This window comes from Salpingoeca rosetta, assembly GCF_000188695.1.
Source record: "Salpingoeca rosetta unplaced genomic scaffold supercont1.27, whole genome shotgun sequence".
Classification (NCBI taxonomy): domain Eukaryota; class Choanoflagellata; order Craspedida; family Salpingoecidae; genus Salpingoeca; species Salpingoeca rosetta.
In genome coordinates this window covers 891,815-914,236 of record NW_004754907.1, presented here as the reverse complement: position 1 = coordinate 914,236, position 22,422 = coordinate 891,815, and the positions used below count along the sequence as shown (strand labels likewise).

Genomic DNA, 22,422 nt, shown 5'->3' with positions numbered 1-22,422 from the left:
GTGCTTCAAGGTGGATGTGGACCCATCGGCGGACATCCCTGACAGCGGGCAGCAGGAGGCCGCGTACGCCACCTCGCCTCCACGGCCGGAGGTGGTTCGAGCACTGGTAGCGCACATTGGCATGGGGCAGGCACAGGAGGTGGGCGCAGCCGTGCCTGTGCTGCTACTGTCGCTGGCCACAGACCACCCGAAGCTGCTGCACCCATTTGCGCGCTCATGTTGGACGGCACCCTGGACTGCCTAAGCAATCTGCACTTCATCCACATCCGGCAGCTCTTCCGTGTCCTGACCACGCTCACGTTTGACCGCCAGCGCACTGCCGCCGCAGGCCTCATTGATGATGGTGTGTGTGTGTGTGTGTGTGTGTGTGTGTGTGTGTGTGTGTGTGTGTGTGTGTGTGTGTGTGTGTGTGTGTGTGTGTGTGTGAACTTGTGCGATGGGGAAGGTGTGTTGGATAACATAATGTCCTTCCATGAAGAGTGTCTCTCACCCTTTCACTCCACCGCCTGTTCTCCACCACCACCACCACCACCACAATCCCTTCTGCATTGCACCTCGTGTATGGCAGCTGTCTCAATCGAACGAAGAGCTAAAGCGCATCGACACCATCGCCGCCACTACCGTCACCCACACCTGGCTTGCTCTTGCCAACGACGCAGACATCTCCATCGACGGTGCGTGCGTGTGTTCATGTGTGCGTGTGTTCATGTGTGTGCATGTTTGCGTGCGTTTGCGCCCTTGTTTTCAGTTCACCTGAGTTCCCCGTGTGTACCTGTCGTGCTCCTCCTCATCCATCACTCACCCGTCTCCTCGCCTGTCCAACAGGCAACCATCTCTCCTCGCTTTTGCATACATTGCAGCTCATCTATGTCGACAAGTGCCAGCAGCTGACATGCTCCGTTGCCACAACGCCTCCACATCCACGCCCAGCGATTTGCCCGTCTATCGTGGCGTCCGTTTCCTCCCCTCGCCGCCAGCACCAACAACCATCAAGAGCAAGCACATCCGTCGGGATGTGTGCACGGGGATGGTGGGCTCACCATCGAGCCGCCGCCGCCGACGGCCGGTTGGGTTCAGGTCGCTCGCCAACCCCGGCAGGCACGTGTGTTGGGCGCCGGGACCACAAGCGCACGTTACAGCACAACAACACCGTCAACACGATTGTGGTTTGAGCAGACGGACGGGTGCGCCCCAAACGCGGGTGGCGTGCTCTAACGTCTCGCCCGAGGACACGCGCGCGCGAGGTGGGCAAGGGCACGCACGTGGTCGTCAGCCAGAAGACGCTGCAGGCCCCCGTTCGAGACGAAGCTGCAGCTGCCGTCGGGGATTGCCGCCGAGTTCGCGGGCATGATGCACAGCAAGACCGACGAGGAGACAAGATTGCGGAAGCGCGCTGCTGGGACGCGCCTCTTCACATTCCTGATGTCGCTGCAGCCCTTTGTATGGTGGGACCTGTCGCTGAGGACGGGTGACCTGAACCCCGAGGAGGAATTAACGGTGGCGCAGGTGCAGCACGAGAGTTGGGCGCATCCCCGATTGGCGTGGGCGTGCAGCGACGACGTGTTGTTCCGCACGGTCGCGGACGGACAGCGACCCCAGGCTGGCGACCCAGCCCTGCGACAAGGCTGCTGGGCGTTGTGTACGCTGATCAACCGAACCTGCTGCAGATGCCCCCACACATTCACGTGCTGATGGAACTACTTTTCCGCCGGCCGCGCCCTGGAGCTGATACGCAAGGCGGGCGTTGTGGGCGTGGACGTGGGAGTGAAAGAGGACCTGTTTGCTTGCCAGTGTATGGTTGACGTGTGGTGTGGTAGTATGCTCGTTGCTTGTCAGCCGGTTGAATTGCGTGAAGAGTTTACTAAAGTATCAAACAAGCAACGTCAAGCAAGGCAAGTGAAGTGGCAAGCAAGCACGTGAAGGAAAGACAGAAGCAAAGGAGCAAAGTGACCAACCAGCAAACCAGCAAGCACAGACACACACACACACACACAGCACAGCACACAGTCAAGTGGTGGTGTTGATGCGGTTGTTGATGGCGGTGCACCAGTCAGCGAGCGAGGTGTCAGAGTGCGCGTCCAGGCGGAAGACGAAGGTGCGGCCGGGAACAGCAACGTGCATCTCCTCGCCACCATGCGCGAGCTCAGCTGACAGCACGCTGGAAAGGGGGATGCGCCGCTTGGCCGTGCCTGAAGCGGACTTGCCGTACGCGAGGTGGCCGTCGTCGTCAAACTTGCACCAGCACGGGCGAAAGGCGGCCCTCCGCCGCCCACGCTTCCGCAGCCAGCCGGCAACAGGCTCACCAGGGCACTTGCAAGCGTCCTTGTACAACGCTCTTGCTGGTGCAGAGCAGCCACGAGGACAGCCGTGCCCAGTCCCTGTCTTCTTGTCTTCATTGTCGCTGCCTGTGTTTGCTGGGCGTCTTGCGTCAACATCAGCATGTGCAACTGCACCGAGAAATCGCATGAGCAGGTTGCGTTGTGGAGCAAACGACTGGTATACAACAGCAGAAGAGATGAACCGAAGCAGAAGGTTGCGATGAGCAAGCACGTTTTGCTGCTGAAGTCGAGACTCTGACACGTGTTGCGTGGATGTGTGCTGCCTGGTCACAGCACCACCGCGAATGCGCCGCAGGTTGCGCTCCGCCTTGCGGGTGTTTGGGTGGTTTGCTCCAAGCGTGGTCGCGAAAACGTCGAGTGCCTGCTGGACATAGGCGCAGGCCTGCTGCTTGTCGCCGCGCTTGGCGTGCAGCAGGCCGATGTTCTCAAGCGTCATGGCTACGCTCGGGTGCTTTTCGCCCAACGCTTCCGCCGTGATGGCGAGGTCCTTCTCGTACAGCTGAATGGCCTTGTCGAAGTCGCCCTTGCTGCCGTATACAAGGCCGAGGTTGTTGTACGTGTCGGCTGTGCTCGGGTGTTTCTCACCCAACGTCTCCACCGCGATGGCGAGGGCCGTCTCACAAAGTTGGATGGCTCTGTCGTGCTCCCCCTTGTAGGTGTAGACGATGCCGAGGTTGCCGTACGTGCTCGCTGTGCTTGGGTGCTTCTCCCCCAGCATTTCCACAAAGACGGCGAGCGCCTTCTCGTAGTGGTGGATGGCTTTACCGTACTCGCCCTTGTCGACGTAGGCGGCGCCGAGGTTGTTGTATGTGTCGGCTGTGTTCGGGTGCTTCTCGCCCAACGTCTCGATCCTGATGGCGAGCGCCTTCTCATAAAAGGTAATCGCCTTGTCGTACTCGCCCTTGCTGTAGTGTGTGTTGCCGAGGTTGTTGTACGTCGTGGCTGTGCTCGGGTGCTTCTCGCCCAACGTCTCCACAAACACCTCCTTCGCCTTCTCATGCAGCTCAATGGCCTTGTCGTACGCGCCCTTGCTGAAGTAGGCGTTGCCGAGGTTGCCGTAGGTGTCGCCTGTACTGGGATGTTTCTCGCCCAGCGTTTCCACTTTGATGGTGAGGGCCTTCTGGTACAGCTCAATGGCCTTGTCACCGTCGCCCTTGCCGCTGTATGCATTGCCGAGGTTGTTGTATGTGTCGACTGTACTGGGGTGTTTCTCCCCACGCGCCTCCACGAAGACGGCGAGAGCCTTCTCGAAGTAGTGGATGGCCTTACAGGAGTCGCCCTTGCTGAAGTAGGCGTTGCCGAGGTTGTTGTACAGCACCGCCACGTTCCCTCCTTTCTCCCCTTCGGTGCGGAGCCGGATTGCCAGCGCTGTCTCGTAGTAGGCAATGGCCTTGTCGTGCTCGCCAAACTCGCTCAGCACCGACCCAACCGCACCGCACAACTCCGCGAAGGCATCAGTGCTGTCCTCGCCACGCGCTCGCATGGCTTCGACGGCACCCACCGCCTTTTGCAGGCACCACGCGCGCAGCTGGTCCTTCACGGCCTGGTTGACTGCGCTGAAGCCGCCCGCCCACGACTCGATCGCCGTGAAGATCATGTGCTTGTCGTGTGGGTTGAAGGCGTCGGCTCGCTCTGCCTGCACGCGCACCAGCGTGTCTGTGACGGCTTTAAAGTCACCCGCGATGGCTAGGACCAGTTCTAACTCCTCGCTCTTGGGCAGTTGGATGGTGACCTCTGTGCCTTCGTTGCTGATGCCACAGAAGATCTCCCACAAACACCACGCGCGTGTCAAGGGAACAGGGTCCCGCCACGGCATGAGCACCAGCAGCACATGGCCAATGTTAGCAATGGACTCCTTGAATGTGGTGCTCCACCTGGGTGTCGAGAAAGGGAAAGGAAAACGGGAACGGGTGGAGGGAAGACGAAGACGGGGAGGAAAGGGGAAGGGGTTGCAGTTCTTGTGAGGGAACAGTGTGCGTGTGTCTGTGTGCGTGTGCGTGGGTAGCAGTGGTTGTTGAAGAGCACAAGAGTTTCACACACACACAGCTGCACACACACGCACACACACAGCTGCACACAGACACACAGACACACACACACACAGCTGCACACACACACACACAGCTGCACACAGATACACACACACACACACACACACACACACACACACACACACACACACAAAACGCACCACTCTTGTGGGAGGTTGGCCGTGACGTTGGCGTTTTGGTTGTTCATGAAGAGGTCAAACCAGAAGAACACGGGCTTGCTGTCGTCTTTCCTTGCTTGCTCATCCGCAAACTCCAGCAAGACGTTGAGCACGTCTGCGATCTTGTACCGCCATGCGTGCGACACAAACACGGTGGCCTTGTCTACGTGTTCTGGCGACTGCTTGTGCAGCTGCTCGACGTAGGCGCAGTTGTCCTGGCGCGTGCGTGGCACAACCAGCTGCTTGCAGGCATCCTCCGTAGTCATCTCAGTGTACGTGTCGGGGAACTCGCTCTGCAGGTCTGCGAAGAAGGTCTTGATCGCCTCCACAGACACGCCGTCTGTCAGGCGGTGCTCGTTGGCCATCGTGGCTCTGTTGTTGTAACAGAAGAACTGAAGTTGAAGGCAGACGTGCGGAGAAACGCACAAGCTTGCGGTGGCGCTTTGGGGGGAGGGGCGTGGGAGGAGAGGAGAGGAGAACACTGACAACAGGCGCAACAGCTGAGAAATGAACCCTGCAGCTTTGCTTCTTCTTGCTGTCTTTCGTGAGGCCACGCCCCAATTTCTCCCAATTGCACTCCACCGCAACCCAATGGGACGGGCCCAAGTCAGTTGGCCTGTTGGTGGGCGGGGCACCCAACGCAGCAGCGAGAAGCCTGGCATGCGTTCTGGGCAGTGCAGAAAACGCACCCAGACGCGTTTCAGCGTTTCGCTTCGACACCGCAAACAAAGCCACACAACAACCAAGCTTCTAACCTTTGGGTGGCGACTGAGACGCGCCACTTCCAGAACGGGTCCTTCTTGGCGCGCTGGCTGGGAAAGTGCGTGGTCGACCGACTTCCGCCTCGCCTTTCGCGCGGTGGAGCTTCAGCGCCACAAGCAGGCTAGCGGCAGGCACAGAAACCAAGATGAGGAAGGCGGGAGGAAGGACATCCCTCGAAGAGGAAGTTTGCACGAAAGGCTTCTCTCTCGGTCTTTGGACATGCTGGACATTGGCGTTGAGGTGGGGGGGGGGCGTGTGTCGTGTTGTGTCCTTGCGTGTGGTCTTTGGTTTTTCTCTTTGGGAATCACTGCGTCGGAGACGGAGGAGTGGTCTAGTGGTGACGTTTGTGCTTTCTTTCTCTCATTCTCTTCTCCGTTCGCCAGTCCTCCCCTCGTTTCCTTCTCGAGCACCCTTGCCATCGACAAGCAGGCCAGCGTATCGATCGACGTCATAGCGTCCGACCCAACGCAGCCCAGCCCAGGCAGCTCCCCTTTCAAGCAGCCAAATCTTTCCACGCTCCTCTGCTTCTTCTTTCCAGACCATTTTCCCACAGTCGCACACGACCTCAAAACACCATCAGCCTGCACAGAGCTGCGACTCACACAGACACAGAGCGACTCACACAGAGCAGTACAACACAAGTACAACAAACACACACACACACAGAGACACACACACACACACACACACAACCATGAACACCACGGTTATGGCCAACACGACCATGTTCCCGACCTTCAACGGGACCAATGTCACCACCAGTGCAACAACAAACATGACGAGCACCAGCATGTTGACCTCCTCCCCGACCTCGACATGGACGACGGGCCCCTTCACCACGCAGACGCCGGCGCCAACGCCGATTCCAGGCAGCCTGGACACCCCGTGGTACTTCAGCGACGTGCTGGACCTGCCTGCCCTCATCTTGTACGGCATCGTCGGCGCTAACCTCGTGCTCAGCTTCATGGCATGGTTCATCCTGAAGTGCTGCTTGCATCGCCCGCGCTCGGCGCGTCGCGTGCGCTTCGTTGCGCCCATTGTGCATTTCCTCATCTTCTTCCTGTTTGAGTTTGTGGTTCTCTGTGCTCGACTTCACGCCTGGACCACCAACGACAACGAGTACACGCCGTCGTGGACGGCGGAGGGCGAAATGGTGTTCCCCGGTCCAGCGTTTAGCTCAAGCCTCAGCCCCGATTTCCTGCGCGAGGTTGGCTGCAGCGACTTCATCTTGACCAATGGCACGACGAGCACACTGGAGCCGGTCGGCCCCAGCGAGTAAAAAAGCTGTCATCAGGCACGGTTGTTGGAATGTGCGTCAGCAATAAGCAGTCCTCCACTACAGTCCTCTACCTCAGTCCTTTATTCCAGTCCTCTGTCTCGGCAAGCAGAGGCAACATAGAGATAGAGAGTGTGTTATGAAGGGAACGGTGTCATTTATCCTACAGCTTTCTTATGCATTGAGTCTGCATCAATACACAAGTATCCACACAAGTCAACAAGCACAACTCATTTCTGTTTGTAATGTACTGATCGAAACCTTGGTTGTCATCAACATGAAACTCAACATCCATCACGCTCATCACATTCATCACAACACAGCCACTTACCCTCCCCCATCCCTCCTCACTCACACCAAAGAAATCATGCAAAGCTGCATCCAAGCAAGCCACAACCAAGAACACCAGAACCCTGCATCCTTGCCCCAATTCCCCACTTTCTCATTGCACCAACGCAAGCGGCTTCAAGAACAGGTCCTCACGCAACAAGTTGTCCAGCTCGTCCGTCAGCGTGCCCGGTGATGTGGTGTGCGCTGGCGACGTATTGGGCAGCATTGTGGAGATGTGCGTCTCACCAGCGAGTGCTGCATCCTCCACGTCTGCAAGCGCGTATCCGGCAGGGAACGGGTGGAGGCACGAGAGGTGGACGTAGCTCAGGACGAGATGGTCATAGTCAATCCCTTGCACCTCTTCCTCCACCTCAGCCAACATCTGCACGCACCACGTCGGTTGCAGTTGGAATTGGCAGTGAGGGCAATGTCGAATAGTGTGTGGTGACATCTCGCACATACCACATCCATGACACGACGCAACGCAAACCACAACACTATGCAAGAAGCCAGCGTAAGGCAGGCACACACACACACACACACACACACACACACACACACACACACACACACACACACACCACACACACACACACACACACCATAACGTACATACTTACTAACACACACACACACACACACACACACACACACACACACACACACACACACACACACACACACACACACACACACCATGTCGAGAGCAAGCCAGGCGTCCTCCTTGAACTTGCTTGGGCAGCGCACCCAGAGATCGATGCGCTCATCGCCGATGATGCGCCCGTAAAGCTCGACGGGGGCAAACAGCGTGATGAAGCCGTTCTGCCACACGCTGGTGCCGGCGCCGAAGCAATGCACCATGCGCGATTGAATGCGCGGGAAAACGCCCGGAGGGAACACCATGCCAGACTCTCGGGGCACGACGAGGCCGCGGCCCGCGTACACGTCCATGCTGGCGTCTGCAGGATTCCACAGGCGATCAGGGTCCCACTGCAGCCGCGACGGCAGCACAAAGTGGCGCTCGCTGCTGTTGTGAACGGCCTGGTCTTCCTCAAAGCACAACAGCATGCTTGCAAGCACATCCACCACGGTGTCCGCGGGCATGATGCGCCCGAGCTTGGACTCAAACTCGCTGAAGGTGACGCGGCCGTTGGTTGTGTGCAGATGCTGTGGGAACCGCTCCGGCGCGAGCGATGGACCAACGACCTGACGCAGCAGCCACGGAGGCGACACGAAGATCTGGTCGGCAAGCGATGGAACCGCGTGAAACCACAGCACATCACCGCGCACATGCAAGTACCTGCTCTCGTGCAATGTGTGTGTGTGGGGGGGGTATGTGAAGGCTGGGTGAAGCGAGAACAGGCAGATTGAAACAAGTCATCGGCATCTGCGAATGAGTTAAACCACCCCCCCCCCCAACACACACACCCACGAACACATGCGCACCGGAGTGTTTTGCGCAGGACGGACTCGTCAAACTCGAGCGTTTCGCGAAGATCGGCAACGCGCTCCTTGATGGCAGCGAATAATTTGGCGACCGGCCACGGCCCTTCGTCCTGCCGCCGGCACACGCGGATGCCACGTGCAATCAGCTCCACCACCTTTGGCACCCTCACCTCCTGCTGCGTCACCTCCACCCACGCCGCGTGCAGCAGGTCCCGCAGGTGCTGGGTGCCGGCGTCCCGTGCGTCGTGGCAGCGGAGCGGCACCAGGAACGGGTGCACGCGCATGGCGTCGCCAAACCACTCCCGCAGCCGCGAGCTGTGCAGCAGCCCGTCGCCGGCCGGGAACAGCTGCGGCGGCGGGGACACGGCGCTGTTGGTGGCGGTAGCGGCGGGCGTGGATGCAAGAGCGTTCTGCTCGTGCACCTTGTCTGCCTTCGTGCCGACAACGAAGACGTGGGGTGGGTGCTGCGAACGGTGAACGGCCTGTGCGAGGCGCGTTTTGATGAAGCGGAGCCAATACAGCACAGACTCCTCCACGGTGGCCTTGTCCTTGGACAGGTCCACGCACACGACAAAGACGGCGTTGTGGTCCGCAAACAGCAGCTCGTGCACCACGTGGTACTCCGTCTGCCCGGCAAAGTCATACACGCGCAGCTTGCAGCGGGGTGCGCTCTTGCTGGAGGTCGAGGCACGACTGCCGCCACCGTTCTCATCATCGTCATCGCCCTCGTCCTCATCACTGTCGTTATCTCTGTCGCTGTCCGTGCCAGCGTGCAGCCAGTCTGCGCTGGCGTTTGGGTCATCGGGCGCACACGATGACGTGGATGCCGTGAGCACAACGCTCGCAGACGACCGCTTCCGCCGCAGCGCAAAGTCGTGCATCTCAATCCCCGGCGTGCGCTGCTCCGGGTGGTCTGGTTCGTCCAGCACCTTGCGCCGGCGCCGGAACAGCGTCGCAAAAAATGACGGCGACGCCTGCAGCGTGTTGATGAGTGTCGTCTTGCCGATGCCTTGATGTCCGCACACGAACACCTTGGCCGTGGACAGCGGCACGGAGCCGAGCTTGAGCAGACTCCCCAGCGCCTCCTGCCGCTCTTCGTTGCGCTCGACGACGGTCATGATGCGATCGTCCAACCCGTCTGACACTTCGTCCATGTCAACGCTGCAGGCGTGTGGTGTGTACACGTGCATTTGTGTGTGCGTGTGTGTGCGTGTGCGTGCGTGTGTGTGTATGTGTGTGTGTGTGTGTGTGGTTTTGTGTACATGTGTGTGTGTGCATGCGAGTTTGTGTAAGTGTCGTGCATAGTGACAGGATTGACATGAGCTCATCGAAACACCACATGCGATCGGCTAAATGACATGTGAACTGATTGCATGCTGCACTCTTGACACCCAACAACCCACACCGCATACGCACATACACACCACACATGCACACCACACACATCACACCACGTCACAGTATCACATCCCCCCCCCCCCCCCCGGCGGCCACAAATTACACGGCTGTACTGACTCGAGCTCGATGATGCGGCGGTTGACGCGAAGAGCGCGCAGGAGCTGGCGCGCTTCCGTGTCGGTGATCTCAATTTCAGAGAGGCTGGTAAGTGCAGTGGCAGGGTGCGGTGGGGTTGGCAATGTGGCAATGTGGGTGCGGCCAATGGCACAGGATGAGGATGGGGCTGAGCGGAAAGCAACGACGGTGGCCAGGAGAAAACGTGCTGTACGCACGCCCAGCAGCAGGCACGCAAGTACGCACACACACACACACACACACACACACACACACACACAAACACGCATGCACAAGTATGCACACACATGCACACGCAACCACACCCACACACACACACACACACACACACACACACACACACACACACACGCACACACACACACACACGCACACACGCACACGACTTACTCGATTTCTGCCAGGCCTTGGTTGATGGCAAGCGTGTTACAGATGAGGCGCCAAGCTTCAGATGTCATGACGTTGTCCCGAAGACTGGTTGGGTGATGGACAAAACAATGCGCAACGGCGAAAGGGAACGAAGAGCATGTGATGAGCACACGCATGACGGTCTTTGGCATGACTGCTTCCATTCCCTCTGCTGTTGATGCGGCAAGCAAACCAAAGCATCGACAAAGTGCATCATTTCACTGCGATCAACCAGCAGCACCACACACACACACACACACATACACACACACACACGCAATCTGTACCTCAGACAGAGGAGCGTTCGATTGACCCTGAGCGCATCAGCCAGCGCCTTCACACCAGAGATGTCGGCCTCCGAATCCGACTCTGCGTCTTCCGGCACACCAAGGAGATCGTTTTCGCCCAACCTGACACGACCAACAACCACGACATGTGTGTGTGTGCAAGTGTGTGCAAGTGTGTGCAAGTGTGTGTGTGCAGTGTGTGTTTGTGGGAAGAGGTGAGTTCACTGGCCTGGCTCATTGCACGTAACACAACAACCTGATGATTGGCATGTCTCACCATCGAATCCACCCAAACAAACAAACACGAACGCGTGCATGCACACACTAACATACAGACAAATGTGAGTGCGACGACGCAACATATCCACAGTGCACAGTCACGATGCTCATTACAGGAGGATTTGAAGCGTTGTGTTCTCCTGGAGCGCTTCGCTTATGGCCTTCAGGCCGCGCGGTCCTATTCCGTTGTCTTCCAAACTGCGCAACCGCCACGATGGCGTGAGCGGCACAAGTGACAGCAGCGGACGGTGGTGAGAAGGCGACGGCTGAAGCCCGCACGTGCAAACGCACACACGCACACACGCACACACGCACACATACACACACATGCACACGAAGCACAGAACCCCCCTCCCCCCCCCCACACACGCACACACATGCACGCATGATTGGACTCACTCCAATTCAACGATGGAAGTATTTCGCTTGAGAGCGTCGGCAATGGCGACTGCGGCATCTGGCCCGATCTCGTTTCCTTCCATACTGCGCAGACGTGACGACGCAACGGTCAGATGAGCAACACAGGCAACGCCCATTGCACAAGCACACTGCAGGTAGGCACAACAGGAGTTGGTAGTCTGAAGACATGTTGGTGCGCGTGTGCATGCGTCAGTGCACGCTTTGGTGCTCATGTGCACGTGTGTGTGTTTGCCTTCGGGCCCATGGTTCGCATCACTGACTTGAGGGTTTCGAGTGTGGTGTTGAACGGAAGCGCAGCCGCAATCGCCCGTGCTTGTTCGCCGTCAATTTCAATGGTGCTGAGACTGAAGGCAAAACAAGATGTGTGCGTGTTTGTTTGTTTGTTTGTTTGTGTGTGTGTGTGCGTGTGTGTGTGTGTGCGTGTGTGTGTGTGTGTGTGTGTGTGTGTGTGTGTGTGTGTGTGTGTGTGTGTGAGGGCAAGAGCAGATGCACAAGAGATGCAAGAACGATGCAATCTGCAAGTGTCTCTCGATGCACCAAAGTAGCCCAAAATGACCATCAAGGGTGCACTCACACGCCACACAACAATGGCCTGATCAGCATCACGTACTCGAGATCCTTAACGGTCGTGTTGCCCTTCAACGCCTCGCCAAGCGCACGCGCCATGTCAAGTGTGAAGTCGTCAACAAAGCTAGTCGACGACACAGCGAACGATGTAACAACCGAGAAGCAGCGTCAGTGAAAGTGGCGGCGCAGTGTGCGTGTGTCTGTCTGTCTGTCTGTCTGTCTGTCTGTCTGTCTGTGCGTCTGTCTGTCTGTCTGTTTGTCTGTGTGCACGCTCAAGAATCCAGGAGCTCATGAAATTAAGAACACACAGAGCAACAGTGCGCGCGAGACCCCAAAGCCGAGCATGCGCACTTGCTTCTCCGCGCTTCCTTCCAAATACACGCACTCCCTCTCCCTATTCCGCCTCTGTGGCTTCTCTTACGCTTCCTCTTCGTCGCTGGTGTTGTTCCAGATTGATAGGATGATCTGCTTACACGCGGCCTCGTCCTTGATCCGCTCAAAACACTCGAGAAACACGCGCTCGTCAGCAACCCCCGCCGGCTTCGATGCAACATGCTCATGCACCGCCTTGGGGCTGTCGCTGTGCTCTCCGTTTGCTGGGTCCCCCTGCTGCTCATCGCCATCCACCATGGCCAGAGCAGCAGCATCGTCCTCCCTGAGGACGCCATCCTCTGCCGTGCTGTCCACACCATAAACTCCAACATTACCGCCGTCCGTGTCACCATCGCCTTCCCCTCCACCCTCCTCGCCCTCAGCACCGGCTGCCTTTGCTCTCGCCGCCTTGCCTGCTTTGCCTGCCTTTTGCGCGCGCTTCGTGATCCCGCGCCACGTGCGTGCTCGACACGCTCGCAGAAATCGCGCGACCACAGCTGGGGGCAACTTGTTGTTCGCGTCGTACTTCTCGCGCCTCAGCATGTCCTCGATCAGCTGCGTGGATGCGGGTTCACCCTGGCGGCCTCCGTTCGATGCTGTTGCCATTGCATGGGACGCGGCCCTGGCCCCCTTGCCACGTTGCTTGTGCTTGTGCTTGTGCTTGCGCTTGCCAGCGGCTGCCTCGGCATCACGGCGGAGGACCGCACGCTGGCGCGTGTTGCGCAGAGCTTGCGTGGCCTGCTCAAGGGCCTTCAGGTTTGTGATGCCCAGGCGCTCAAGAACGTATCCGACGGTGCCCAGCAGCCTATACTTATCGAGCCACGGGGTGAGCTCGGCGTCCAATCGCGGCGGCGCACGGCGAGGGGACACCGCTGTGCCCGCGTCCCCGGCACCAGTGACAGCGCCCAACTTCTTCAGGATCTGCGGCACAAGCTCTGCGGGTGGTGCCAAGCGGCGAGGTGTCGTGGCGGTGCCATGCGCCGGTGTGCCACAATCAGGGTTCCAGAGGAAGTAGGAGATGTCGGCGGGGAGGCGGAAGCGTGTTTGCTTGACCTGGAACTCGTCACACATCTTGATGAGGAAGTAGGGCTTCTCCTCGTTGATGATGAACCTGAGCTCCTCGAAGGTGCTGAACTTGGAGGCCGTCTTCTTTCCGTAGGTCTTTGTGCCCATGATGACAGCCAGGTCACAGTCTGTCAGTGCTGTGATGATCTCCTCCGAGATGTCGTCGCCAGGCGGCACATCACACAGGAAGACGTCCACATCATGGCACGCTTCGTGCAGCGCCTGCTTGAGTTCCTTTGCCGCTTCGTGCGCCTCGCCAAACCGGAGTGAGATGAAGATGCGCTTCTTCTTCGCGACCGGTCGGCTTTGCTCCGAGTGAGATGAAAGTTCGCCGTGGACGGCGGAGGAAGAAGAACTGAGAGGGGACGTCATGGGGCTAACTGCTGGTGTTGATAGGGTCTTGACGCAGCTTCAGAGGTGTCATTCACTTCTCTACTCTTCTACTTCCACTTGTGACCCGACTGTTGATCTGTGTGCGAGTTGTGGGTGTGACGTGAATGTGGGAGCGCCAGTTGGCTCTGTTGTTGTTGTTGCGGTCAGTGGAAAGTGTAGCAAGTCATGACGAATTCTCTTAGCGGAAAGCAGCAGCAGAACACACACCCACCACACCCACACCCACACCCACACACACACACCCACACCCCCCCCCACCACACACACACACAAAGAGCTCGCACAATACTTACCCCACACACACACACGCACACACATCACCCACTGTCCGTCAAAAGAACAACGGTGGTCATGTCAAATCAAGCAGAGAGCAGAGTAAAGTCAGAGAGAAAGTCGAAATGTAATGATAAACACCTAAACACATGTATGCATTGTCACTTGTTGTTGACATGTGTGTCAAGTTGTCCGCAGTCCAAGCTCTGCACGGTGCGCTGGTGGGGTGCCTTAGCCATGCATTCCTGGAACTTGTGCGCCGCCCAATCCAGCGAGTGCAGCCGGGAGTAGAGGTGGATGTCCTTCACATGCCCGCGCACGGTGCTGTCGGGCTGGTCCAGCCGCCCCTCCGGGATGTTGAGCAGCGGCGGCGTCGCCGTGTACATGTGGCCGGCGGCGATGCGGTCCAGGAGGCACTCATCAGCGACGATGCATGGGAAGCGCGGGAGCTTCTGCAGCCACACCTTGAGCGGCCGCTGCGTCGGGGCGGCTGCATCGAGCTGCACAAACGGCATACGCATCACGTCCCGGGCGAATGTTCGCGGGACGAGGTAGGCGATGGCGCCGTACACGGTCGTTGAGTTGGGCGCGAAGGCCAGCTCGCCCCGCCACTGCTTGAAGAGTTTCTTCCACTCGCTCTCCTTGGCGGACATGGCCAGGCGCACCAGCTTCCAGTCGGCAGGCATCTTCTGCACAAAGGCCTGCAGCGTCTGCGTCCAGAACGGGAGCAGGTCGATGGTCACGTCGTCTTCAAGGACAAGGCCGTACGGGCGGTCCGAGACTGCAATCTGGTGCAGGGCGTCGAGGTGTGAGATGGAGACGGCCGCCTCCTTCAAGTGCACCTTCGCGGGCTTGCGCTTGTCTGTCACGAGGTTCTGCAGCGTCGCTTGCGCCTGCTGTGGCGTGCCGGCGAGGCGCTGTAGAACGTTTTCCTGGTGGGTGCCATCGATAGCGGGGATTCGCTTGGCGCCCCACAGCCCAGCGACACCTTCTTCCATCTGCCCCTGTCGGACAACGTCGACGTCTCGGCTGATGTAGAGCACCGTGAAATTCTCCCCGAGAGATGCCGCAAACTTGCTGCCCAGGATACGGGAACGGGGCTGTGTCCGTGCTGTCATTGCCTGTGATGCCGGTATCGCTTCCCTGTGCATGCTGGTGTTCCGTGCGGCGCTGGGCACTTGTCGCTGTTGTTGCTGTTGCTGCTGCTGCTGCTGCTGCTGGTTTGTGAGCAGCTGCTGCAAGACATCGTACATCTGGTTGACTTTGTTTAGGATTTGGATCTCCGCAGTGCTGTTGGTTAAGTTTGAGAAGTGGTGCTGGTGGTGCTGATTAGGTGACCCGGCGAGCGGCTGTTGCTCGGTGCCCACGTCAAGCGTGACGCTGTCCCTTCTCCTCCGCAAGGCGTCGTGGGCGTCGTCGTGGGCAGCTGAAGATCCGTGGTGGTGCCGCGAGTGCAGTGTCGTCCACAACGTCGCACTCAGGACACACGTGGTGATCAGCACGACCACCACGAGCACTTGGTGCGGCCTCATACCAGACGCACAGAGTGCGGACAGAGATGCTGGGTGTGAGGCAGTTGGCTAGCTAGCTGGACAGTTATTGGGGGGAACGGTTGCGGTGCGTGGGCATGCGTGGGCGTTTGATTGATTGCGGTTGCTGTGGTGCGTGCTGTGCTGATGCCCCTTGCTTCTGTCACCTGCGCCTTGACTGATGGACGGATGACGACGGTTGTGGAACGCTGCCATTCGATCATGTTTTCCACCAACTTTCGCCCGTCCACAGCAATCGCCCAACCCGTACTGAATTCAGTCTCATGCAACTGCGATTGATGATGTCAAGGGACACAAAACAACACGCACTGCCACACCCACAAACACCAAGAACACACAACATCACCAACAAAACAACACGCACTGCCACACCCACAAACACACACACACACACAACAAACACACACACACACAACAAACACACACACACAACAAACACACACACAAAGCATGGACGTGGGCAACCCGGACCTGTCCGTGGACGATCGCATGTCGCCAGGATCAGACATCGTCTCCAACCCATGCCTCAAATGCATGTATTGCTGTGGGATGCTCATCCCCAAGGTTCGCGGTATTCCAGCTGATGCGAAGCTGCTTTCCCTCGAAGAGCAGAACCAGTTGCTGGCGCCCCTTCAAGGAGCATGGAAGCTTCGTCCCCTCGAAAGCGGCAGGTGTGCCAACTGAGAGAGAGAGAGCGTGTGTGTGTGTGTGTGTGTTCGTGTGTTCGTGTGTGTGGGTTCGTGTGCGTGTGTGTGTGTGTGTGTTTGTGTGTGTGTGTGTGTGTGTGTGTGTGTGTGTTTGTGTGTGTGTATGTATGTGTGTACATGTGTGTGTGTGTGTGTGCAAACGCTTCGTGTATACGCCAGGAAGCCATACTTTCAGCGTTTGTTGCATTAGTGCTTGCGTGGACCCACGTGTATCTGCTTCGTTATGTCTGTTTTGGCATTGCCATGGTATGATCTCATGATCGTGTGCTCCACTACCGAACACACGAACGACCCTGTATGCTCACTCTCATTTAATTCTTTCGCCACCTCATGCCATCATGCCACAAAAACACCTGTACACGTGCACACAGGCAACACACCATCATGTACACCGATATCTACGTTGAGGGCCCAAAAGTCATCATGAGTGGTGGCATGCACAATCGGACGCGTCACGTCGATGGGCGACGAGTCACAGCTGCAGTGGTATGTCCAAACTCGTCCACTTGTTTATTTGTGCATGATTGCATGTGTGTGTGTGATCGAGATTACGTGTGTGTGGTTGTGAGTGTGCGTGCATGCGTGCGTCTGTCTGTATCTGTATCTGTCTGTCTGCCTGTTACATGTGTGTGTGTGCTTCTTTCCGTGCCTGTGTCGGTGCATGTTTTGCGGGTCGTTCGTATGGGAGTTGATCCGTGTGCGTTTTTCCCTTCTTTGCTATTTGCTCCCTTCTTTGCTCAACGTGCCTTCCACGCCCCCACTGCGTGTGTGATTCAATGCTGCTTCTCCGTTCCTTCATGCGTGCGTGCAGGCCAACAGGACCCAGGTGATGTACATCAAGTACTGGCGCGGCAGTGACGGCGTGCTGTACATTGACCGCATGGGAAGCATCGTGGAGTCCTTTGATCAACTCAAGAACGAGCTGCGCATCAACAACGCACTGGGCATCTCCTTCATGTGGTATCGAGAGAACACCGTCACCTCTCAACCAGTCGTCGCCGTCCAGCCCTCCATCTCTGACGTGCGTGTGTGTGTGTGTGTGTGTGTCTGTGTCTGTGTCTGTGTCTGTGCCTGTGTCTGTGTCTGTGCCTGTGTCTGTGTCTGCATGTGTGTGTGTGTCTGTGTCTGCATGTGTGTGTGTGTGTCTGTTTCTGTCTTCTGCCAGGACTTTTACGACACTGCGAGCAATGGCCGCGCTTGTTTTGTCATGCCCTTCGTTTCCAACGGCGCTGGAACTGACCCCACGCTCTCACATCCCTTTCACCACTGCGTCGCCCCCCCCCCCTCTCCTCGCTGCTGCTGCTGCTGCACAGGAGCTGGAGAAGCTGGTGGCGCTGCTCAAGGGCGGGCACATCACCCAGGAGGAGTACGACGAGGCAAAGCAGAAGGTGCTCGCACACTGACACCAGCGCACTTCATCGCATTCGCAGACAAGGGCGGCATTGCATAATTATTGGGTGCTGGATATTCAGGCGTTGTTGACATGATGAATGGTGTGTAACGTGACATGACACGAGAATGCAAACAGCACGCAACTCGACAAACTCTTGCAGCTGGGACAACAGTCGCGTCCGTGTGTGTGTGTGTGTGTGTGTGTGTGTGTGTGTGTGTGTGTGTGTGTGTGTGTGTGTGTGTGTGTGTGTGTGTGTGCAGTCGCGTCTGTGTCTGTGTGTGTGTGTGTGTTTCCTTGACTGCGTGTCAGTTTGTGCAGCCTCTTCTCGTGAGGCGATCAAGGTTGTGGAGTGACTTCCATCTCTCATATCGTAAATAACAGTCAACGCAGCATGCAGTGATGATGGACACACACGCACAGAGACAGAGACAAAGAGCGGCGCAAACACACACACACACACACACACACACACTCACACACACACACACACACACACACACACTCACACACACACACTCTCTCTCTCTCTCAACGTGTCTCAATCGGTGATTCTTTATGGTGGTCCGAAGAAGTCGGCATCCAAACACACACACACATACACACACGTCCACATGCATACATACATACACACACGTCCACATGCACAGCACATAAATGAAGAGCACACTTTCACTCTACACAAGTAAACAAAACTACACAATCCAAAACCAAGTCAACTGACAACTGTCCAATCCATCCACACTCCACCAACCAGCACCAGCATCAGCGCGGTCGGTTACACAAGTGCGCTCGCCTCGTGAGCAATGGCCTTGACGTCTGCAAACGATCGCGGGGGATGCACGAGCGAGTACTTGAGGCCAAGCAGGCCCGCACACTGAACCCGTGTTCAATGGTGGTGGTGGTGGTGGTGGTAGTGGTGGTGGTAGTGGTGGTGATGGTGGTGGTGAGGATGGTTGCAGAGGTTTAGGTGTGGAAGTAACGAGAACAATGGCACGTAAATATCACACACACACACACGTGTAAATATGACACACACGCACATGTCACGCACGCACACACATGTCACACATATACCTCGTCGAGCGCCTGCAGGCAATGGTCGAGCTGTTCGCGCGTGTGTGCGGCAGAGATGCAAAAGCGAGCACGGGATTCGACAATGGGCGTGGCAGGATAGCCGACGACAACAATGGCCACGCCCCGGTCTTTCATCATGCGAGATAGCGCACTGTCAACAGTGTATGGAGAGAGAGAGAGAGAGAGAGAGAGAGTGTGTGTGTGTGTGTGTGTGTGTGTGTGTGTGTGTGTGTGTGTGTGTGTGTGTGTGTGTGTGTGTGTGTGTGTGTGTGTGTGTGTGTGTGTGTGTGTGTGTGTGTGTGTGTGTGTGTGAATACGTGTGGTAAAAATGCGAGGCTGTTGTGTTGGTGAAACAACCACGAGATATTGCACTGGCACACCGTGTCCCACCACATGACACCACATCACATGACATCATGGGCGGGCGCGCACGCGTTCTTGGCCGGGTGGTAGATGAGGACGGGGACAATGGGGGACGCGTCATTGCCTGATGATGGCGGTGGTGGTGGTGGTGGTGATGATGATGGTGGTGGTGGTGACGTGTGAGCGGGGTTTGTGCATGTGGGTTCAACAGTGGACGCACAACAAACAACCAGACACCAAATGAGTTCAAAACAAGCACGACATGACACAACACAACACAACACAACACAACACACACAACACAACACAACACAACACAACAATACAAACGACACCACCATGACAACACAGTCCGCCCGCACCCCCTCCTCTCCAATCCCCACCGTAGACGATGAATCCCATCTTCTGCGCGGCCTGGCGGAAGTACGCCGAGTTGCGCGCAAGCGCCCGAATCCGCTCTTGCCCTACGACGGACGGATGGTGTATGGTGGTCGTGGTGGTGGTGAGACGTGAGGTGGGCGACTTGGTACGCATGTGTCGTGTGTGAAAAGCAAGGCGCCCCCGTCGAATGCACCAACACCAACACACATACACACATACACACATACACATTTACGCTTGCATCCACCCCAACTCACACACACACACACACACATCCACGCTCCTCCCCTCTCCCCTCTGCATGTATCAACACATGCGTGAATGCGTGAATGTGTGCGTGAATGTCTGTTGCACCTCGCGTTGTCCCGTCTTCGCCGCTGATGATGGCGAGCGCCGACAAAATCTGCTGCGCGACCGGCGGCGCCATCGCCGTCGCATACCTGTTGCAAACAGCCGATCGTCGTGGTCGTCGTGGTTGTGGTGGTGGTTGTGGCGGTGGTGGTGGTGAGGAGGAGTGTACGTAAGGCTTGTGCGCGTGAATACTGTCCCACGCACGCTCTTTGTCACACACACACACGCACGCACACACACACATACATACACACACACACACAGACGCGGGCGCATAACCACTCTATCGCGCCCTGTGCAATCTCACCGCTGGCTGTGGGAGTGGGCGCGGAGACTGTCGATGATGGCCTGAACCGACGATGCAACAAGTGAGTGCACAACCAACGACACACAAACATCAAGCAGAGCAATCCAACAAGCATCAACATATGAATTCACACAAGTACACACACATGCACACATACATGCACACACACACATGCACACACACACACACACAAAACATACACACACACAAACATACACATGCACATGCACACACGCGCAATCATACCCCTCCCTCACCTGCCCCCCCCCCTTCCTCACTCCTCATCCCCCCCCCCCCCCCCCAACCTTGTCTGCGGCGATGTAACCGCCGGCGGCACCAAAGCTCTTGGTAAACGTGCCCATCATGATATCCACGTCGTTCACGTCGCAGCCAAAGTGCTCGACAACACCACGACCGGTTGGGCCGAGCGCGCCGATGCTGTGCGCCTCGTCCAAGTACACATACGCACCGTACTTCTTCTTCAGGCGGATGACATCGGGGAGGTTGACGAGCGAGCCCTCCATGCTGTACACGCCCTCAACGACAATCAGAATCTTCTTCCACGCGCGGCCGGTGCGGGGCTGCCCCTCGATGATGGACGAGCGAAGCAGCCCTTCAAGGTGCTCCATGTCTGCACATCAGAGGGGGAATGGATCGGGTGGTGTCGCGGTGTTTCGGTTGCATGAGGACGGGGGTGTGAGTTCACAAGTGAGCAGAGGTGCAACTCACATCGCGTCGCAGGGAAGCAGAGACATTGGGTTCCACGCAATCACACACACACACACACACACACACACACACACACACACACACACACACACACACACACACACACACACACACACACACACACACACACACACACAAGAAAAAACCAATCAAACCACCCCATCACATCAAGCCGCGATTCCATGAGCAGGGGTGGGTAGACGCACCATTGTGGCGGAAGACCTTGATGGTGGCGCCCGTCAGCCGCGCGCCGAGCACAAGCGACGCGTGGTTCAACTCGTCAGACAGCAGCAGGCAGCCCTGGCGTGGTGTGAACGTGTGTGTGTGTGTTGTGTGAGCATATGGGCATGACAGAGAGGCAGTCGTGGGGTGAGTCTCTGCATCCATCAATGACAGGGACGTCAATTTGGGTGAAAAGCAAATGGAAGAGGGACCAACACAGGAACACAAGAACACAAGAACACAAGAACACACACACGCACACACACACACGTGTACACACACACACACGTGTACACACACAGTAAACACAGCAACCACCAGCACGCCTGCACCTTGTCGACGAGGACGGGCATGTTGGTCGAGTTTGTGGCGAATCCCATACCGAAGACAACAGCGTCCTCCTTTCCAACGAAGCGCGCGACGCTCGTCTCCAGGCGCCGGTGCAGCGTGGTCGTGCCTGGTGATGACGAGGAGGACGAGGGGAAGGGTTGGTGAGCATGGTAGCGGGTACACGGCAGTGTTTGCACGCACACACACACACACACAACACAACACAACACAACACAACACAACACAACACAACACAACACAACACAACACAACACAACACAACACAACACAACACAGCGCCAAACCACTGTGACGGACCGAGGTCGGCGCGGGAGGAACTGCCGGTGACGCCGAACGTCTTGATGGCTTCAATCGTCGCATCCGCACACGGACCTGGACCATCGACGACACATGAGGGGAGTGATGCATGCAGGCAACACGCGAGATGAGAGTAGGTGAGCGACTCAACGGTACGCGTGTGTGTGTCATGCATTACACGAGTAAATCTTTGTTCAACAACACGTACACGTACACAAGTACGCACCGTGGTTTTCTGCGAAACCAAGGTAGTTGTAGGATCCGAGGTTAATGCACTCCTTCTTCTCGCCCGTGGCACTGTTTCACCGCGTCAACACAACAAGGGTCAGCATGAGTGCACACGCGTGTGTGCATGTGTGCGTGTGTGAATGTGAGTGTTTCCGGTTGGAGCGATGATTGGACAAGTCAAGTGCTAGCGCGCGTATGCACAACACCATCTTTTCTTCCCCATCGCCCGTCTCCCTCCGTCTCGCCCTCTCCCCCCTCTGCTGGCAACTGACGTGAAAGTCCATCCGTAATCGTCGGTGCGGCGCTCCACCAGCGTGAGCGTTGCGCCGGGGACGCTGCAGATGGGACGGTTGAAGCAGTCCCGCACCCGCCGGTACATGTTGCGCGTGAAGAACGACTCAAACCCGTGGTACAGCGACGTAAAGTCCTGCCGTGTGTGTGTGTGTGTGTGTGTGTGTGTGTGTGTGTGTGTGTGTGTGTGTGTGTGTGTGTGTGTGTGTGTGTGTGTGT

The 22,422-nt window shown here is 57.3% G+C and overlaps 7 protein-coding genes across 7 annotated transcripts in view; 3 read left to right on the top strand and 4 right to left on the bottom strand.

Annotated features, from left to right (window-relative positions):
- Nucleotides 1-216: 216 nt before the first annotated feature.
- Nucleotides 217-1,791, top strand: PTSG_09093 (uncharacterized protein; the record flags this gene model as incomplete). The annotated part of the gene is made up of 5 exons (XM_004989837.1): nt 217-345; nt 569-674; nt 888-1,030; nt 1,099-1,184; nt 1,290-1,791. 5 exons carry the CDS (start codon nt 217-219, stop codon nt 1,690-1,692), a joined length of 867 nt encoding a protein of 288 aa, XP_004989894.1. The 3' UTR covers nt 1,693-1,791.
- Nucleotides 1,792-1,846: 55 nt separating this feature from the next.
- On the bottom strand, nt 1,847-5,044 carry PTSG_09092 (TPR repeat containing protein). Its single transcript, XM_004989836.1, has 2 exons — nt 4,531-5,044; nt 1,847-4,213 (listed from the first exon to the last, which is right to left on the bottom strand). Exons 1-2 carry the CDS (start codon nt 4,911-4,913, stop codon nt 2,008-2,010), a joined length of 2,589 nt encoding a protein of 862 aa, XP_004989893.1. The 5' UTR covers nt 4,914-5,044; the 3' UTR covers nt 1,847-2,007.
- Nucleotides 5,045-6,004: 960 nt separating this feature from the next.
- On the top strand, nt 6,005-6,589 carry PTSG_09091 (uncharacterized protein; the record flags this gene model as incomplete). Its single annotated transcript, XM_004989835.1, has 1 exon — nt 6,005-6,589. One exon carries the CDS (start codon nt 6,005-6,007, stop codon nt 6,587-6,589), a length of 585 nt encoding a protein of 194 aa, XP_004989892.1.
- A 226-nt stretch (nt 6,590-6,815) lies between these two features.
- Nucleotides 6,816-13,782, bottom strand: PTSG_12838 (uncharacterized protein). The gene is made up of 11 exons (XM_004989834.1): nt 12,278-13,782; nt 11,900-11,980; nt 11,550-11,633; nt 11,269-11,352; nt 10,984-11,067; nt 10,591-10,713; nt 10,286-10,369; nt 9,878-9,961; nt 8,363-9,523; nt 7,613-8,216; nt 6,816-7,298 (listed from the first exon to the last, which is right to left on the bottom strand). The coding sequence occupies exons 1-11, from the start codon at nt 13,663-13,665 to the stop codon at nt 7,029-7,031; spliced, it is 4,047 nt and encodes a 1,348-aa protein (XP_004989891.1). The 5' UTR covers nt 13,666-13,782; the 3' UTR covers nt 6,816-7,028.
- On the bottom strand, nt 13,721-15,680 carry PTSG_12837 (uncharacterized protein). Its single transcript, XM_004989833.1, has one exon. It carries the CDS (start codon nt 15,489-15,491, stop codon nt 14,121-14,123), a length of 1,371 nt encoding a protein of 456 aa, XP_004989890.1. The 5' UTR covers nt 15,492-15,680; the 3' UTR covers nt 13,721-14,120.
- A 279-nt stretch (nt 15,681-15,959) lies between these two features.
- On the top strand, nt 15,960-17,619 carry PTSG_09088 (uncharacterized protein; the record flags this gene model as incomplete). Its single annotated transcript, XM_004989832.1, has 4 exons — nt 15,960-16,180; nt 16,588-16,702; nt 17,028-17,237; nt 17,530-17,619. 4 exons carry the CDS (start codon nt 15,960-15,962, stop codon nt 17,617-17,619), a joined length of 636 nt encoding a protein of 211 aa, XP_004989889.1.
- A 447-nt stretch (nt 17,620-18,066) lies between these two features.
- PTSG_09087 (serine palmitoyltransferase) overlaps nt 18,067-22,422 on the bottom strand; it is a 5,561-nt gene continuing 1,205 nt past the window's right edge. The window contains exons 3-14 of the mRNA XM_004989831.1: nt 22,185-22,339; nt 21,911-21,981; nt 21,685-21,759; nt 21,369-21,493; nt 21,021-21,114; nt 20,391-20,716; nt 20,086-20,126; nt 19,782-19,867; nt 19,430-19,510; nt 19,116-19,170; nt 18,684-18,834; nt 18,067-18,483 (exon numbers count right to left, since the gene is read on the bottom strand). Coding sequence (XP_004989888.1) covers nt 18,385-18,483; nt 18,684-18,834; nt 19,116-19,170; nt 19,430-19,510; nt 19,782-19,867; nt 20,086-20,126; nt 20,391-20,716; nt 21,021-21,114; nt 21,369-21,493; nt 21,685-21,759; nt 21,911-21,981; nt 22,185-22,339 — 1,359 coding nt within the window. The 3' untranslated portion in view covers nt 18,067-18,384. The remainder of the gene's footprint in view (nt 18,484-18,683; nt 18,835-19,115; nt 19,171-19,429; nt 19,511-19,781; nt 19,868-20,085; nt 20,127-20,390; nt 20,717-21,020; nt 21,115-21,368; nt 21,494-21,684; nt 21,760-21,910; nt 21,982-22,184; nt 22,340-22,422) is intronic.